This window comes from Choristoneura fumiferana, chromosome 16 (assembly GCF_025370935.1).
Source record: "Choristoneura fumiferana chromosome 16, NRCan_CFum_1, whole genome shotgun sequence".
Classification (NCBI taxonomy): domain Eukaryota; kingdom Metazoa; phylum Arthropoda; class Insecta; order Lepidoptera; family Tortricidae; genus Choristoneura; species Choristoneura fumiferana.
In genome coordinates this window covers 2,400,021-2,417,272 of record NC_133487.1, presented here as the reverse complement: position 1 = coordinate 2,417,272, position 17,252 = coordinate 2,400,021, and the positions used below count along the sequence as shown (strand labels likewise).

Genomic DNA, 17,252 nt, shown 5'->3' with positions numbered 1-17,252 from the left:
CGGGATGCATTGAAGTGCACTCAACTGCACGCTGGCAACCACGATCGGTTTAACTCCACTATTTTATTAATAATTCGTTACAATGTTAGGTAAGGGTCGCAACGTTAGAGCGAGTTACCTGTTAGATTTTTTCTGACTAGATTCTATTTGGCAACACAGTTAATCTTCATTTCCTAAGCAGTTTACACTTAATTGGTAGGTTTTAACTTTCGGCCACAGGGTATAGTTAAAATAAAATAATACAACTTTATAATTTCTTTCGCACAATTAAAAATGGGGCGACAATAAAAGGCGTCAGATTTACATTTGAGTAACACTTTTAATATTTAATATTCGTAAACATATCTTGAGGGTTTCGTTTAGCACCTTTAGCATCTGTATTCTGGCGTACATTACTGGAAGCAGGTGTTTTCTTGGTTCCTGAAACAACACCATGGTGATACATTACACATGATACATTACACAAATATTTGTTTCCTTAATTTTCCATTTCCTTTTCCAATTCGTAACTACCCCCATGATCCAATGAAGTAGTATAACAGTGTGATAATATCAAACTAACATAACAATTGTAACAGGTTCTGTTTCACGTTTCATGAGTATCAAATGGGATGATAATATTCTTCATACCGCATTATTATTACAACATAATACTGTACAGGTGTTTAATGTTGCAATTAGTCGCATAAATAACAAAATGTTTAAAACCCACTTTTAGTAAACTACGTTACTACTTAAGACACGCTTGGAGAGACATAAATAATTAATTCTCAAGGTCTAATAAATACAGGTGTCTTCAAATTATTCCCGAATATTGCTGAATATTATTGCGTGTTTAATCTGAATTTTTGCCTTAACATGTTGTCACACCTTGACGCGGTACACTTTGAACATCGACCAATGTATGAACACACTTGTCAACCAAAATTAAAAAGTCCCGAAAAACATTTAAATGTGTTCAATCAAACTAAACCAAACGCCTGCTAAAATTCTCCGGAATAATTTGAAGATTAATTAAAAGAAAAAAAACGCATGATATACATACTGTTAGTATCCTAACCCTTCTGTAATATTGGCTGAATACTCTGACTAACGAGCACAAAAAACTGCAAAGCTGATGCGGTCTGAATTCACACGTCGTTTCGCTTATTTCTATACAGCTATTTAAAAGACCAGGGAATCCCAATATGAAATTGAACACTATATTCCATTCGTCCTGAAAAGAAAAAAAAAGTTGTTAGTACTATGAAATCAATCTTTTAAACCTTTATTTTAGGTTGGTTCATCTTTCAAAATGTTTGTCTGTATCAGGTACTAACACCAGACTGGGCACTTGCTTAGACCATTCGTGGGTAAGTTAACAACTCGCGTTAAAAGACTTAAAAGCGTAGTATAGGACGAATTACCACCACCAGTAGAAAACATTAAAATTATGTAATCCCGGCTGGAAATCGAACCCGGGACCTCAAGCTTCGTACTCAGGTTCTCTAACTACTTGGCCATAGTGTAAAAAATGTAAGTTCTTAGACTTTGACTTGGCCATCCGGTCGTCCAAGGTCGGTGTAATGTTACACTAAGTACATGCAAATATTCACGTTGAAAATCTATCCCGGTATACAGCTGGCTTCTATTGAGGTGAGGAAGTATGTCTTCCCCTTTGACTTACTCTGAAATTCGTCCGCGATGGCAAGAAAGAGCGTTTAAATATCGAAATCTTTCAATACATTGAGTTGTTAGGTGCATTAATACTTTGATCCTAATTTAACCCTTGAAGACACATGACCTGTGCGAGATGCAAGATGCATTGTCTAAGTCTAGGCAATAATAACATACGAGTAGGTATCTTAATATTAATGCATCAGTAATTCATCAACTAAAACTGGTTTTAGACTTGCTTGGCAAGGAGTCTACATCATGATATTTTGATTTCCGTTAAGTTTAAGGGAACATTCCCAGGTCAAATGAAATTAATTTCTCCAAGACAGTAGTGCCCGAACTCTTACTTTTAATAGGATAATCAAGGAAGGATTAAGATAAATAATTATGCATGGTAGGTAAACATTGTTGAGATTCTTGATTCATGGTGTTTTTTAAAGTCCGTATCTAAAGTGTTTCATTCACAAATATTTAACAAAATATAAGAAAGTATTTTTTCATATCTCTCTTATCTCGTCAATATCACTCGGAAAGGTTTTGAATATAACAATGTGACCCTTAACAAGTGAATTTATATTATTTAAAAAAAAGTGTATTTTCGATTTAACCAAAAAGTTAATTACCGAATAGTTTCTATCAATGAAGTGAGGCGTCTGTCTAAGTTAACAGAACTCTGGAAAAACACGGTGTAGAAGGCGATAGTAAAGAACCAATCGCCCCGGTCTCGTGATCGCCCTATTGACGGAATATCCTCGTAATTTGACTCAGATTTATTTTTTATCAATGTGTAGCATATTGTTAGAAAGTTCATAAGCTAGAGAAGTAATTTAAAGAAATCGTACGTCCTTTTGAGACTATGAATTATAATAAAAACTATTATTATTTGAACAAGCATGTATTACCAAGTATTAAATACAAAAAATAATAATTTTGCATTCATTAATAAAAAAGTAGCGAACGTTTAAAAACGGGATTTCGGAAAATTTGAGAAAAACATTTAAAAATCATATCTCCAAAACCGTGACCCTAAGGATCCAAGGTCTAAGGGTGAAAAGATAGCAAATAACCGTAACAATATCCCATAAAAATTTGACGGTCCATGTGCCGAACACCCTGTATATTATATCATACATACCCGTAGGTAGGCTTAGCCAGCAGAGCTACTACGAAACTCGAAGTTCGTTCGTGTCGTGCGGTCCCTCTCGCTCTCGTATTAAATAGTGTAAGTGTCAGAGGGACCGCACGACACGAACTTCGAGTTTCGTAGTAGCCCTGCAGGCTTTGCAGGGGTCTCGAAATATCAAATGAAGATAATGTAGTTATTTTTAACCTTTCTGCTTGCCCAAAGGACGACAAATGTCTTGTGCCCATCATGGATCTACAGTCTAAGACAGCCTAGTTGATTCGACTAAGTAATGTGTCAAGAGTTCCAGTTCAATTACGATCGAGTATTAGTCGGCCACGAATGTACGACAATAATTTACGACGTGATAATTCGTGCCCTTATAGCAAATTAGAGGTCGAAATTACTGTGCGTACATAAACCGCGCATCCTAGGTCCGCTCGGATTGCTACCACTATCTTGCTCGCTTATCCTGCCGTGAAGCAGCAGTGCTTGTACTGTTGTGTTTCGGCGTGGAGAGTAAGACAGCCGGTGAAATTACTGGCACTTGAGGTATCCTATCTTAGGCCTCTAGGTTGGCAACGCATCCGCAATAAATACCCCTGGTGTTGCAGATGTTTATGGGCGGTAGTGATCTCTTACCATCAGGAGACCCACTTGCTCGTTCGCCATCCAGTCGAATAAAAAAAAACCTTTCAATTCATGTTTATTACCTCTTGTGTAAGTAAAGTAAGGTCGGTATTTTCAAATTCGGGCAATGGTGGATAGACTGCTTCATCAACTTTCTCGTTGAATGTCCTCACTATAGTTTCCAGTCTGGCACAATTGTACAGAACAAATGCGGCACCTGAAATGGTAAGAAAAATATTATAAGTATGACTTTGTGTAATCTGGACTGGAGTGACCTTGTCATGTCTTTATCAATGAACAAGAAACTATGTAAGTAGATGCAAAAGTTGTAAAGAAGGGACCCCTATTTTGTCTTTGATTCTTATTGAATACTATAACATGTTGGTATGAGCCAAATAAATGTTTTTTTGATCAAACACAATACTTTTGTGATCTCAATTTGTATGGGTATGGTTGGAAGAAAAAACAAATACATTTGATTCACTTTTGTTCTTAACTATTAAATAAATACTTAACTTCTTAGGATTACACCTCTAGATTCTACCTCTAGACTCTTTTTGGTACAATGAGCAACAAAAATATACATATGTTTGAAGTGCCAAAAATATGTATACAGGACATTATTGCCTGAACATTAACGTTGTGTATACATATTTTTTGCACTTTGACTGTATTCATATCTTTGTTGCTGACTGTACAAATCCTTTTTCGCCCATATATATTTTTTAAAACAATATTCATCAAATGGCATTATTAATTGATTTATTAATAATTGAATACTTAAATTACCTTCCTATGACTTCTGTTAATGTAGAAAGGTTATTTAGTTATTTAAAATGGTTTTTTTTTTCTAATTAACATAAACAACTGACAGACAAATCTATTGAACAAATTTTAGTCGTTTATTCAGTATAATTTAGACAAATTATTATAAATATGTATATAAATCTCATAATTTGTGAAATATACAAGTTTATATAAGAAATATACAAACTTATATAAGTTTAAAATACTTGTGTATTTGTTTTTTTTTGTCAACCATACTTTGCTACAAAAAGTGCATGTTTGATAACGATCACTATTGATAAAACATTTCAATTTTAAATACTACCTTTACTAGATCCAGCAGATGAAGAACCAAAGTTAATTTTTACTGCGCTAGACGGCTTGGTCTCCAGTAATTCAAATACTGCAGCTGACTCTCCGAGACTGGCAATGAACTCTTTCCATTTGGAATCTGTAGACACTCTCACTCCATATTTGTGCTGGGCTATAAGGGTCATCTCATTTTGACGGAGCCTGGAATTATCAATAGAAATATTATAAAATTCTTTCTATAAATTGTATCTGAATTTCACAGTGCTTTGGTTTAACTGTTATGCTGTCATCAATGGTGGCACAGGCCTCCTCTCAGAATGAGATGGCTTGGGCCGTAATTCCCATGCGGGCCTAGTGCGGATTGGGAACTTCACACACACCATTGAATTGCTTCGCAGGTTTATACAGGTTTCCTCACGATGTTTTCCTTCACCGTAAAGCTCGTTGTAAATTTCAAATGTAATTTAGCACATGAATTTAGAAAAACTCAGAGGTGCAAGCTGGGGTTTGAACCCACGATCCTCTGCTTGAGAGGGGATAGGTCAAACCATTCGGCCACCACGGCTTGGCCCCAATCTGGTGGCACTACCTAAACAATTCAATTTACAGCACATGAATATAATAAATCTCAAAAAGACACTGGCCCTGGGGTAGAGCAAAAGAAGTGGTAGTTGCTCCAGACACTAATGACAAGGGGATTTACCAGTTTCCAATGCAAATGGTGCCTTTTAAGAGTCACAGAAGGGGTGTAGATAATCTCACTCTACGTTGATCAAGTTTCAATATTTTTGACAGCTAGTATATTACATATATTAGAGAAACTATAATGTAAACCAAAATACCTGACAAACTCGTCCCCTGTTATTGACTTTTCTTTACTTCCAGTTTTAGCATTCACTACAGCTCCACATAGCACCATTTTACTGCCATCAGGGCATATACAAGATGACTTACCGCTAACGAATATTTTCAGAGTATTCCCAGATATTGCACACAAATTCTGAATAGTCTCAGCAAAATGCCTCAAACGAAAAGAAGACATACAATTATCATTGCATAGTGATTCACAACTCACTGAATTTAATGTGCCATCTAATCTACTGGTAATCAATTCATTGTTCTTTAGAGCTTCTATCATTCCAGTACGGATAGATATAATCCGATCAAGAAATATGTGAATACGACCTTTGCGTTCTTTCACTTTGTTTATTTGTAAATTCCAGTTTTGCGATTCTTTGATTAGTTCTTCTGTAGTTTTTCCTATACATGTCATCAGATTATTGCTTTCATCAACGGATAATTTCGAAGAATCTATAAGTCCGTGCCACGATTTCACTGTTAACGGGAAGCTGAATTCACCGTGAATGTTTACGCTTTCGGAATGTTTTTTTACTAATAATCCTTTGCTGCCTCTGGTTTCTCCAGTCAGAAAGAAAAAAACGTTATCTGCGAATGTTTCTAGGGAATTCTGAATCATTTTTTTGGGTTGTTACTTTTTTTTAGATTTACCACGAACTTGATCGAAATAAATGTTTTGTGTTTCTGAACTGTCCACGCTTTGCTGTCAGTGTACGTTGACGGTAAATTCTAGACAACGATTCCTGTCGAGCTTTGTGATTCTGACAGACAACCAGCTGAACCAGCTGTATGTCTGTGCTGTCACTGTCACACCACAGTCTGACAGTAAATCATAGACAGCATAGGCTATTTTTTCTTCTTTGTGATTGAACGCATCCGTAAATCTGTCTGCAACGCGAACGTTGTAATTTTTTGATTCAGTTGTAGCACTGACAAAAGTCACCTTACGGCTTGTTCTCCGCTAGCTACTTACTGGTTAAAACATTTTCTTTTTTGCGCATTTAGTTTCTGAACAAAAATTAGCTGACGTTGCTATTGACGTTGACATTTTGGTTAATTGGTTTGGTTACTTGTCATCTTGTCATTTCTCAGTTGTCACATCATCACAGCCCGTCGGTCGCTTGGTGTACTGACAGGCCGCATAAGAGCATTTTTTAGTAATTAAAATTGCAGCGATAATTTTATCGCTGGTTTGCTTAGTTATTTCAATTAGAGACTATGTTCTAACACCATGACGAAATACTTACAGTGTACATTCCTGATCTTTCTGTCATGGCAGTTCGGCACGGTTTCGTCGCACGATCACCTACTCGAAGGTATTTATTGCGGGAAAGAAAACTGTTACGAAGTCCTAGGGGTCACTAGGGACGTAACTAAGAATGAAGTGGGTAAGGCCTACCGTTTGCTGGCGAGAAAATACCACCCGGACTTGCATAGAGATCCTGAGGCTAAGAAGGTTGCGGAAGAGAAGTTTAAGCAGATCGCTACTGCCTACGAGATTCTGCGCGATGAAGAGGAAAGGACTGACTATGATTACATGCTTGATAATCCTCAGGAGTACTACGCCCATTATTACAGGTACTACCGCCGGCGCATGGCACCCAAAGTAGATGTTCGCATCGTGATTGCTGTCACGATCTCCATCATATCAATAATGCAGTACTACAGCGCGTGGTCTAAGTACGACACAGCCATTAAATACTTTATGACGGTTCCAAAGTACAGGAATAAAGCACTAGAAATTGCCAAAGCTGAAACCAAGGAGCTACAGTCTAAGAAAAATAGAAAGAGTAAATCAGAACAAAAGGAAGAGCAAGATAGAATTATAAGGAGAGTTATAGAGGAGAACATGGATATAAAAGGAGCTTATGCAAAACCAGAAATCACAGATATTCTTTGGGTTCAGTTGATAATCCTGCCTTACACCATTTCATATTACCTATACTGGTACATGAGATGGTTTTGGAAGTTTACTATTCTGCGACAGCCGTATGGTGAAGAGGAAAAACTATATTTAATTAGGAAGTTCATGAAATTGGGACAGCATCAGTTTGACTCTTTAGAAGATAAGGAACGGGAGGAGTTTTTGGATGAAGAGTTGTGGATCAAAGACAACTTTGTGGCCTGGAAGACTCTAAAGGATGAGGAAGCAAAGAAAGCTTTAGCAGAAAATAACAAATACAAACAATATAGAAGATACATAAAGCAACATGGAGTGGGAAGGATGACATTTGACGACTCCTGATGAATTAATGTTGTGATATTTATTTTGTCCTAATTTAATGTTATAAACCAAAATAATATTTATACTGTCATATTTTCTGTGTCTAATCATTTAATTATTTCATGCATCTGCATAAATTTTACTTTTTCACAACCAAATAGTAACACTAAATAAAAGCTGTGGTGGGACTGCAAAAGACTGCATTTAAATAAAATTCATAATTTATACAAGTAGTTTTTTTTATTTGTTTATTCTCTGTCTCAACATTACTACATTGATTCAATTATTATAATATAATAGTTACATACATAATTACATTCATAATTTACACTCATCACAAATGGCAATTCGTTAAGGCATTCTAATCCGACACACCAGGCGCTCACTTTTTACAATTACAACATTCATTTTATGTCAAGGCAAGTTATAGATACACAGGACAATTTTACAAGTTCCTTACTGTCAAAGTTGAAAGGCAAAACTCTAGAACAGCAAATATTGCGATTACCTAATTCGTTTTTCGTTTCTAATGTCTACTCTTTTGCGTCACCGGAAAAAACATGGCTATCCATCTAACTCTCGCAACAATAGTTGTTTTTTGTCAACAACACTTTCACATTTTCTGCTTTGTTGTGAACCGTAGCTATACGCGTTAATGTAGCCATGCTTGTGTAAATTCATTTTCTTTTCTTATTTGAAACTTGTAAAATTGTCACAAGTGTGGCAATAAAAATCTGAGATCCTTAATAAATGAAAGAATTATCTTGTAGTCTCCTGCATGACAGTTTTTTACTAGTGGGATGATTAGATTTTTACACCCACCATTTAAAAACCAGTTTTATATTAATAATTGCATTGGCAGTGCATTTGTGGTAATTAATTAGATTATTATTTAAAATCAATATTATGTTTCTCTGCTATATTTAAAGATTAATTTGTGAATTTTTATTTCTTTACGGCTTTTTTACTCTAGTTTATCTTATTTTACACTTTACAAGTCTTGAGTACATGTTAAATATCATGCCTAACATTTTACGTGGTTTGAAAAGTAATTTTGAAATGTTACAAATACAATTTACATTGAATTCTATCACATACATTTTCCAACATTGAACATACAACAATTCCATGATACTGTACAAGAAGAGGGCACCTTTTCAATACTTACGTTCGTGATACATTTCCTTAAATAAAACTTATTTTATATAAGTTGATACAATTTTCTGGTGCATTTAAAAGCATTGGAAATAAAATTTTGTACTCAAATGTATTACACTATGTGGTACATAATCTGAAGTAAGTAGGTATACATAATATCTTATAAAATCTGCCAAGACATTGTCATTGATTCCTACATATAGGCATTTATTATAATATGAAAGAAAGCCAGTATGCAAGTATTTTACTTTTTTTGGTGAGATTTTCTGATGAGATTTGATTATGAATACATTCAGAGAAGTTATATTGTATGTATAGATTACGATGAAATTAGGAAATTAAATTGACAGTTTGTACTTAAAAATCTGTCATTTGATATAAGTACATTGTTATAGTTATATGAAATGATAGATGTATGTATCAATCGCAAAATATTTTTCACACCTCTCATTCAGAAAAGTAACTTTTCCTCCCTGACGAGAGGGAGCAAAGTGCAACTTTTCTAAGTGTTTCTTTGCAAATGCAATTTTTTGAAGTTGATAATTGTAAAACCACGCCCTTTTCTATGCTGGTTGCTCTTTAATTATATTTAGAATATTTTTATTCCAATTTTCGTCATACTTGGTGTTAAAAATTGTACAAGTCACTCGGAAGCAAAATTATTTTCATCTTGGGCGTTAACATTTGAATCCCTCATTACGCTCAGGATTCTATTGTAGAATCCTTCGCTACATTCTGGATGCAATATACCGCCCTCGCCATAAATACATCATTTTGCTCCCTTGTGACACAAATTACTAATATATTATTACTAGCTGTTGCCCGCAACTGCGTCCACGTAAAAGTATGAAAAATAGTTTACGTTTTCAGACCTACCGAATATACACAAAAAAAACGTAAAAATCGGTCACGGGTCAAGCCGTTTCGAAGGAGTTTGATTACAAACATTTTTGACCCGAGAACTTTATGCATTACAAAAAGACGCTCATCTAGCAGGGTTAACTTAACATTTAATCAGTTGTTGTATTTATCAAACGGGACTGTTACCGGCTTTAATGAATTAATCTAGCAATATGTAATGTACAATTAATAAAATAAATAATAAGTTTAACCGTTTACTACAAAATTAAAATTCAATTAGTACTTTAAAATGTCAGGGTTTTGCTTACTATTACTATTATGCTGGTTAGGTGGTTGTAGTGGTGGCACCATTAGGTGGCCCATTTGCTTGTTTGCCACTTCCATATTATACATAACCCTCCTTTGGGCAGTCGGGTGACAAAACAAACCCTGTTTTTGCAAAATATTTTAACTTTTATTTAAATAACTCGCCGCAGTGACAGTAGACTTTAGAGTAAAAAAAGGCAAAAGGTTGTATTTCAATGATATGGGTTCCCAAAGCAACGCCTGAATCAACGTCATCACTTTGATATTAAACACATTTTTTAATAATGTATCTATTTCTATCACCTAACTATTTAATTACAAAATGTCAATATTATCTTTGTTTACTCGAACAATTTGGTTTTGACCCGCCTTTCTTTGATTTATAAAATCTAGCCAATATTGGGCATAATGCAGGGAAAGTTACGCCATGGCATCTTCACGTAAATAGAGTAATTTTCAGTCAGCCAATGGGAAATGTGAAGGTGGGTCATAATTCAAATTGATTGTACTTTTTTTTACTATCTGTTGTACCTATTCAATGTTTCTAGTCTTCGCAGTGAGTCTCGAATGGAATCATAAATCTAGTCGCTATCCTTCTCTTACTTTCTTGTAGCAAATCTACCTATCTTTCAGTTATACAAAAAAAAAACTATCTTTTTAATTAATATAGAAAATCAATCACAGTTTTATGATAGCGGCAGAATAAATTTATTCATGTTAACAGTCAACATTTTACCCCGTAGTTGATATGGTTACATTGGTAAAAATTAGAATCAGTGTTTTTACAATTCCTCAATTGCCTAGCTTTGAAAACAATACTTTGCCTAAATTTGAATTAATTTTCTAATGCCAGGTAATTTAAATAATTACATTACAGCGAATTAAAGTAATTTGAGCCCTAAAATGAGATAATTATTCAATAATAACTTTTTAAGAAATAATGGACGCGAAAAATATTACTGCCCGCCTTTTCAAGGCTTTAATAGATAGGTATTATTTAAAAAAAATCAGCCAAAATCAAAGATCCTCGAATACAAAAAAATCACAAAGCACGGCTTCGAAATAAATCGATTGAACAAAAAAATCTTGCTAATCACTTTTAATTCTCAAGCCTTAGCACACATCACTGTACATATCGCTTTCAATCAACCGACCGCTTATCACTCTCTCAAAGCACATTTCAAAACCCATTAACTACAGCGCCATCTCTCCGCAGGGTAAAAAATCAATTCACTTGACACTTAGTGTTTTTCGTTTTGTTCGCTGCACTAGCGGCGCCTGCGCGGGACGCGGCGCACCGCTACGTGCATCGCGCGCCCTCACACGGGCGTTTCGTGGTCTGTTTCCTCGATGCGTCCAAGTCGCCACGCGTTCGGGTCGGTTGCTGAATGATAAGAAACATTCTAGAACATTCTGGCTTTAGGCAAGGTAAGGTAGGGCATTATAACTTCGGAAGTGTAATGCCATGTCAGTTTACGACGAACAGAATAATATATTTAGTTCGCGTCGGGCTTATTCAATGAATTGCGAATTTTATGTACAGGATGTAGCAGGGTAGCCATTGAACATTGCTCGTAAAGTCTAAAGTTAAAAACTATAGCCTAGCTAAGCTTTGGGGTCAGTTCTCAAAGGCTATAAGCACCCTTTATACCTTCCCTAGAGACTAGTATAAAATCATAGAATTGCTAGTATTACAAATTAAAAATCCTTTTGTTCTTACGAGCGACCACCGAGCGCGAGTATTCTGTACATCGTAAACATGAAAATGGCAGTGCGAATAGATCAACAATGACATAATTAATTAGATTAATAAGCGAAATTCTTAGTAGGTATATTGGTGAGTATTTCCAACGCTAAATATAGCGGAATACAAATTATTTTTCTTCTTGGTTATACAAAAATGTTTTAGACTATGGCAAAGCAGTGGGACTCCGGTTGTTTTGAAAAATAAAACTTACAATGCATCAATTGATAAAACTTACGCACATGTGACTAAAATCTATGACATTGGTTCCTAAGAACAGATCTTCGTATGTCTTAGGAACTTCAGACTTTCCCTACTGACCAATCTAAATGAGCAATCCTGTATACTACATGCAAGAGAGGTACGGTCACGATCGTTAATTTGGGACCCATTTCGTGAAAGTCCTTTGAATTATACAAAATGACAGATATTCGATCTTAAGTGGGTCCCAAATTAACGATCGTGACTGTACTGTACCTTGCTACCGGCTAACTAATCAAGTAACAGTACCTATGCCAATAGTCGTGGCTCACTAACACAGTCGAGTTCATAAACTTGTAAGCAAAAATATCTGAACACGCTTATACGCCGTTAACAATAGAGTCGTTTAGAAATTTTTGTTCACAACTTTATGAACTCGACTGTACCTACACTGCAGTGTAGCCTTAAGCTTATCCTTTTGAACGCCATCGACGCAATCAAAATTAGTCACTAGTCTAGATGCCACATCATCATATTGGCAGACTCGAACTCCAGTTTATCTCAGAAAAGTTCACCTTTGCACGCTGTAGTTGGACCAAACGGTTGACGGCGTAGGCATGAAGACTAGGCGTCGTCGACGTTAAAAAGGTCAAGAAAGCAGTTAACTTAACACACCCAAAAGCTCACCGGCCAACATTCACAGACATACAAACATGCGTGCCACTAATCACACCGCCAGTGCTTGTGCCATGTGCGAGGCTTAACGTAAAATGTGGATGTTGAATGATGGTATTTTGGTTTATTCATTAGTAAAATAAAAAAAATGCTTAGTATTTTTATAACAACCAATAGGTAATCAGCTGCTTGTCACGAGTAAATTGTGACTATTTGTGACTCCCGTGTGATTTGTGATCTCCATTTAAGGTGATTTTTCACCGGCGAGGCGAGACGAGAATTGAAATTTGTATGCATTCTCGCACGCCCGCCGCGAGCGCCGCCATACAAATTTCAATTCTCGTCTCGCCTCGCCGGTGAAAAAATCACCATTACTCATACAATCACAACACAGAATGTAAGCCACCTACACTATCCTACTGTTAATTCAAATGGGAAATGTGTGTTTAGTACGTTTATGATTGCCTCACGTGAAAACGGCTGGATGGATTCAGATGAAATTTGGAATGTTTGGAATGTAGATAAGCTGGATCTAAAATGACATACTTTTTATCCTAATATTCCCACGGGATACGGAATCTTGAAATTTCAAGCGATGATGGGATTAAACATGAAATTTTGCGCGGATGTTTTATATAACGTCAGTAAAATCCATAAGATGTAATTTATGAGAAATCCCACGGGGATTTAGGAAATCCCGGAATTTCAATCCAACTGTTCGTTCCGATGGTTTACGCGTAAAAACTAGCTGTCCATAATTTAGCCGAGTAATACATAGATAGGTACTCCAAGTAAATATTAATAATAATAAATTCACCAATGGCAAGTGGCTCCACAATCTCGTGCTGTAAATGTACGAAGTTGATCAGTGCTTCCAGTTTCAAACACTGAGCGACATAGCAACTCCCAGTCATACGTGTTAGCTAGGCAGTCTGGCAGATTATCCAATTTAGGCATATGAGCTGATTATAACTACCTCGTTACACTCTCCAATGCAGCGCTTACACAAAATAATAATTAAGAAAAAAAAACGAATGTTGTTTATGCCAATTCGTGAGTGTTAGGGTGAACAAAAATAATGAAACAAAAAATTACCTTTAAATGTCGATCTTCCGAACATGCTTAGGGATTTTGGGCTCAAAGGACGGGACGTTAAGGATCATTGATTAATGATTAAGCTCATAAGTCTTACATAAACTAGACTATCTTTTATATATAAGGGTAACAGCTACCATTAAAGCAGTCTATGATATCTAAATACTTAAAGAAAAGGTATTGCTGGATTCTATTTAGTCTAAACTATTTTAGCAATAAATTGCTAAGTGAAAAAGTTACGTAAATAGACACCAGCTTTTTATACGAGTATATTTAAAGCACTTATCTTAATCACATGCACATATAAAAGTATTTCTCAAGGGCCCACTTACATTAAGTTAGGAAGTGTTTACTATCGCTGGCAAATAGGAATTATGAGTAACCAATTTTCTACCCTACCTTTATCTGTAGGTACTTCGTAAGATTCTTCGCTTTCGCTTCGCTACAGCTAAACTAAATCACGCAAGATTTTTGACTTGAAAAAAAAACAGTACCAACACGTGACAAATAAGTTGTCTTTACCGTGATATCTTGTAGTTTTTTAAGACCTTCTCCAATTTATTTTCGAAATATAATCCATGCCAATATCAATGTTGAATAGAGGTATTCGTGACGCAAAACGCGAATTTCAAACATATTCAAGCGCTCAATGTCAAATACTCGATTTGTGTAAGTGGACCCTTTATAATATGATACTTATGTATTACGTGAAGATAAATATACTGATTATGGAAAACAATACATGACTAGGGCGTTAATACGGACATCTACATGCGACATATAAACTACAATAAGGACGCGAAATGCGAAATAGATTCAATAAGTCATGGTTAGGTTAATTATCCGATTATCACACATTTCTGTAAAAATAATTATATGTATAAGTACTTTTATGTAAGCACGTAGGTAATACTAAGTTCCAGCATACCATGTATAAATGTAAAACTGTTCAAATACGTTATGAATTAAATTATAATAATATGTAAAAGAGTCAGGAAAGAAAAATTATAAAAATCGACTTTCCAGATAACTGTAAATATAAATTAAAATATTAGCTTCTGTAGAGATCCCGGACTGTAAGTACATTGTAGTGCAAATAAATCTTGAAAGTTGCACAACATAGATACATTCATTAATTTCATACAGTTTGTAACAAAATATAGATAGATAAGGTTTTTACTAATAATTCGAAATAATACTTAAATTTTGTTAGTAAAGTGCGTAATATAAATCAGGAAAGGGATATTGAAACCACCGTGAATGAAAAATTAAAAGGGAAATAAAAATATATTAGGGAAGGTATCAGTTGCACGACAAATAACCAAAGTTGCTGCGACTTTCGTTCTCTTCTGTCGCCAGATCTTGGCGTTAGAACTTAGTTTTTAGCGTTGACATTTTAACAATCAACTGTCCGAAATTTTACCAAACTATGTTTTGAACCCCAGCTACTATTAAGCCTGTATTCAATACAGGAAAAATATCCCACGAAAGATCAAGAATTACTTCAGAGGAAAGTATTCAACTTGCCCAGCATTAGGTACATTTGAATACCAGAGTTATGCGAGGTAGCAGCCGTATGCGAGGAAAAATCCACCGATTCAATTGGATAACTTTATTTACATAGCACACCCTAGCTAGCTGCTGCAACATCTTAGCGCAGCTTTGTAATTGGTCACACAGCTCTAGTATCCACTAGGCCAGGGATGGCGAATGGATGGAGCGCAACAAAAAAATGTGAGCAGGTCACTAATCATCGAATGTGCGTACTTACGCGTATAGTATTCAGGTTATTTGTTTCCATAGAAAATGGGACATTCGCCATCTCTACACTGGGCGAGTGTCGCCGTTAATATCAAGCAAGGTCACGATCATGAGACATTTTAGTGCCATAGCTAATGAATGCTAGCCAATGCCAACTGAGGGAAACGGCTGTACAGTCGCCATTTCGGAGCGCCCAAGGTGGTCAATAATATCGGAACATACACGTTTATTTGATCACCTTGCTTTGCCGCTCCGAAATATCTGATGGCGACTGTACGATAGAGCGAAATAATGTTGCCATCCGCACTGTAGTATCGTTTTTTGTCAATTTTACTGGTAAAAAAATATATAGTAGAAACGAAAAAACTACACTTATATCGCTCATAAAAGCTGCTGCAGCTGTAATTAATCCATACTAATATTATAAATGCGAAAGTGTGTTTGTCCGTATTTCACGCCGTAACGGAGCAACGGATCGAAGTGGTTTTTGCCATAGAGATAGTTTATGGGCCCGAGAGTGAGTTGAGTGAGTTTTATCCCGGAAAAATGCACAGTTCCCGAGGGAACAGCGCGCGATAACCGAATACAGGGCAAAAGCTAATTAACAAAATATATAGAAGCATAAATATTGATTTTCATTTCAACCTTATTGACTTTTATTGGTTGAGTATACAGCTTGTAGCTGCACTATACCTACCTAACGAGTGTTTCAACCGCCTCATTTTCGTGGTCACATTTTTTGGTTAGAATTTGATGACATGATTGATTATTTTTAGACGTCCTGTACTTCTACTAGATAACCTGGAAACTGTATCAGAATCTTCTACCATGTCAAAAAAAATATACCCACGAAAATCATACAGAATAAACACTCGAATAATGATCCTTCTCCCTCAGTCAGCGAAGATTGAACAACGTGTAGACCCGCCCAAAGTAATCAAGAGCACCGTATTTGAACGAAAGTCGCATCAAGATGTAAGGAGGGTACAGGGAGAGGAGTTCCGTCGCTCAGCAGTTGGCGGGCTTGGGCGCGGCGCGCAGCAGCGGCGCGTGCTCGCCTGCGCCGGCGCACAACCACAACACAGCGTTACTAGTACTAGTGCTCTAGGCAACAGTGCCACGGGAATTATCACTACCGCCGTATAGAAGCGACACGGTCATTATTTAGCACGCATATTATGTACCAACTTCAAGCAATTGAATAACTTAATAACGCTAGTTACTTTTTTTCCCCTGTGCGATAGACAATTAACCATTTGGATGGATAACTTTCGTGGACAACGAAACGATACTGAGCGGCACTCTTTATACAAAATTACCTATAACTGCATACATCTGAGGGCCAGATTTTTTCAGTATATTTTTTAGCCTGTAGTTTTATATGGTTAACTGCCGGTTACCTAAGTAGCGGTAAACTTTTTAAACTCTACCCAATCAGAACTGCGAGATGTTTTCTGTAATAGAATGGGGAAGGAGAAATATCGTAGTGTTAAGTTTGGGCATTACTTTCTCCGACTTTTTTGTCACTGCTATCTTTTCCAAGAATTTTTCTCAGATATCGGATTACAGTTAATATTTTGCAATTTAGCATATTTTTAAAACGTAACAGGTACATTTGTGTCGCTTTTATACATTAGTACTATAATTCCTGTGCCATTAGAACCCAATGAATAGAGCGTTACATCACATATTGGGCCCAAACTATTTAAAAATATGATCTTATATAGGCCAATGTGTGATGCGTTTAAAAACATACAGACCGAGAATTAAACATATTGAAACATCTTAGTAGCAAATATCATTTAACTACAGTCACACGATAGTAATTAACTAGATGAGTTTTTATTAACCGCGATAATTAT

The 17,252-nt window shown here is 35.9% G+C and overlaps 2 protein-coding genes across 5 annotated transcripts in view; one reads left to right on the top strand and one right to left on the bottom strand.

Moving 5' to 3' along the window:
• Positions 1 to 299: 299 nt before the first annotated feature.
• Positions 300 to 17,252, bottom strand: part of LOC141436453 (popeye domain-containing protein 1-like) — a 64,047-nt gene continuing 47,094 nt past the window's right edge. The window contains exons 1-5 of one of the 4 annotated variants that reach the window (XM_074099439.1): positions 5,350 to 6,032; positions 4,521 to 4,708; positions 3,493 to 3,626; positions 1,046 to 1,216; positions 300 to 420 (exon numbers count right to left, since the gene is read on the bottom strand). In XM_074099439.1, coding sequence (XP_073955540.1) covers positions 301 to 420; positions 1,046 to 1,216; positions 3,493 to 3,626; positions 4,521 to 4,708; positions 5,350 to 5,984 — 1,248 coding nt within the window. In that variant the 5' untranslated portion in view covers positions 5,985 to 6,032 and the 3' untranslated portion in view covers position 300. Of the gene's footprint in view, positions 421 to 1,045; positions 1,217 to 3,492; positions 3,627 to 4,520; positions 4,709 to 5,349; positions 6,033 to 7,810; positions 11,299 to 13,629; positions 16,449 to 17,252 lie in introns of those variants that run through there. The other 3 variants (XM_074099441.1, XR_012452310.1, XM_074099440.1) reach the window with 3 other exon arrangements.
• On the top strand, positions 6,439 to 7,819 carry LOC141436455 (dnaJ homolog subfamily C member 25 homolog). Its single transcript, XM_074099442.1, has one exon. The coding sequence runs from the start codon at positions 6,597 to 6,599 to the stop codon at positions 7,608 to 7,610; it is 1,014 nt and encodes a 337-aa protein (XP_073955543.1). The 5' UTR covers positions 6,439 to 6,596; the 3' UTR covers positions 7,611 to 7,819.

Coding starts and splice junctions, on each gene's coding strand:
- LOC141436455 (XM_074099442.1), top strand. CDS start 6,597: ATGACGAAATACTTACAGTGTACATTCCTGATCTTTCTGTCATGGCAG.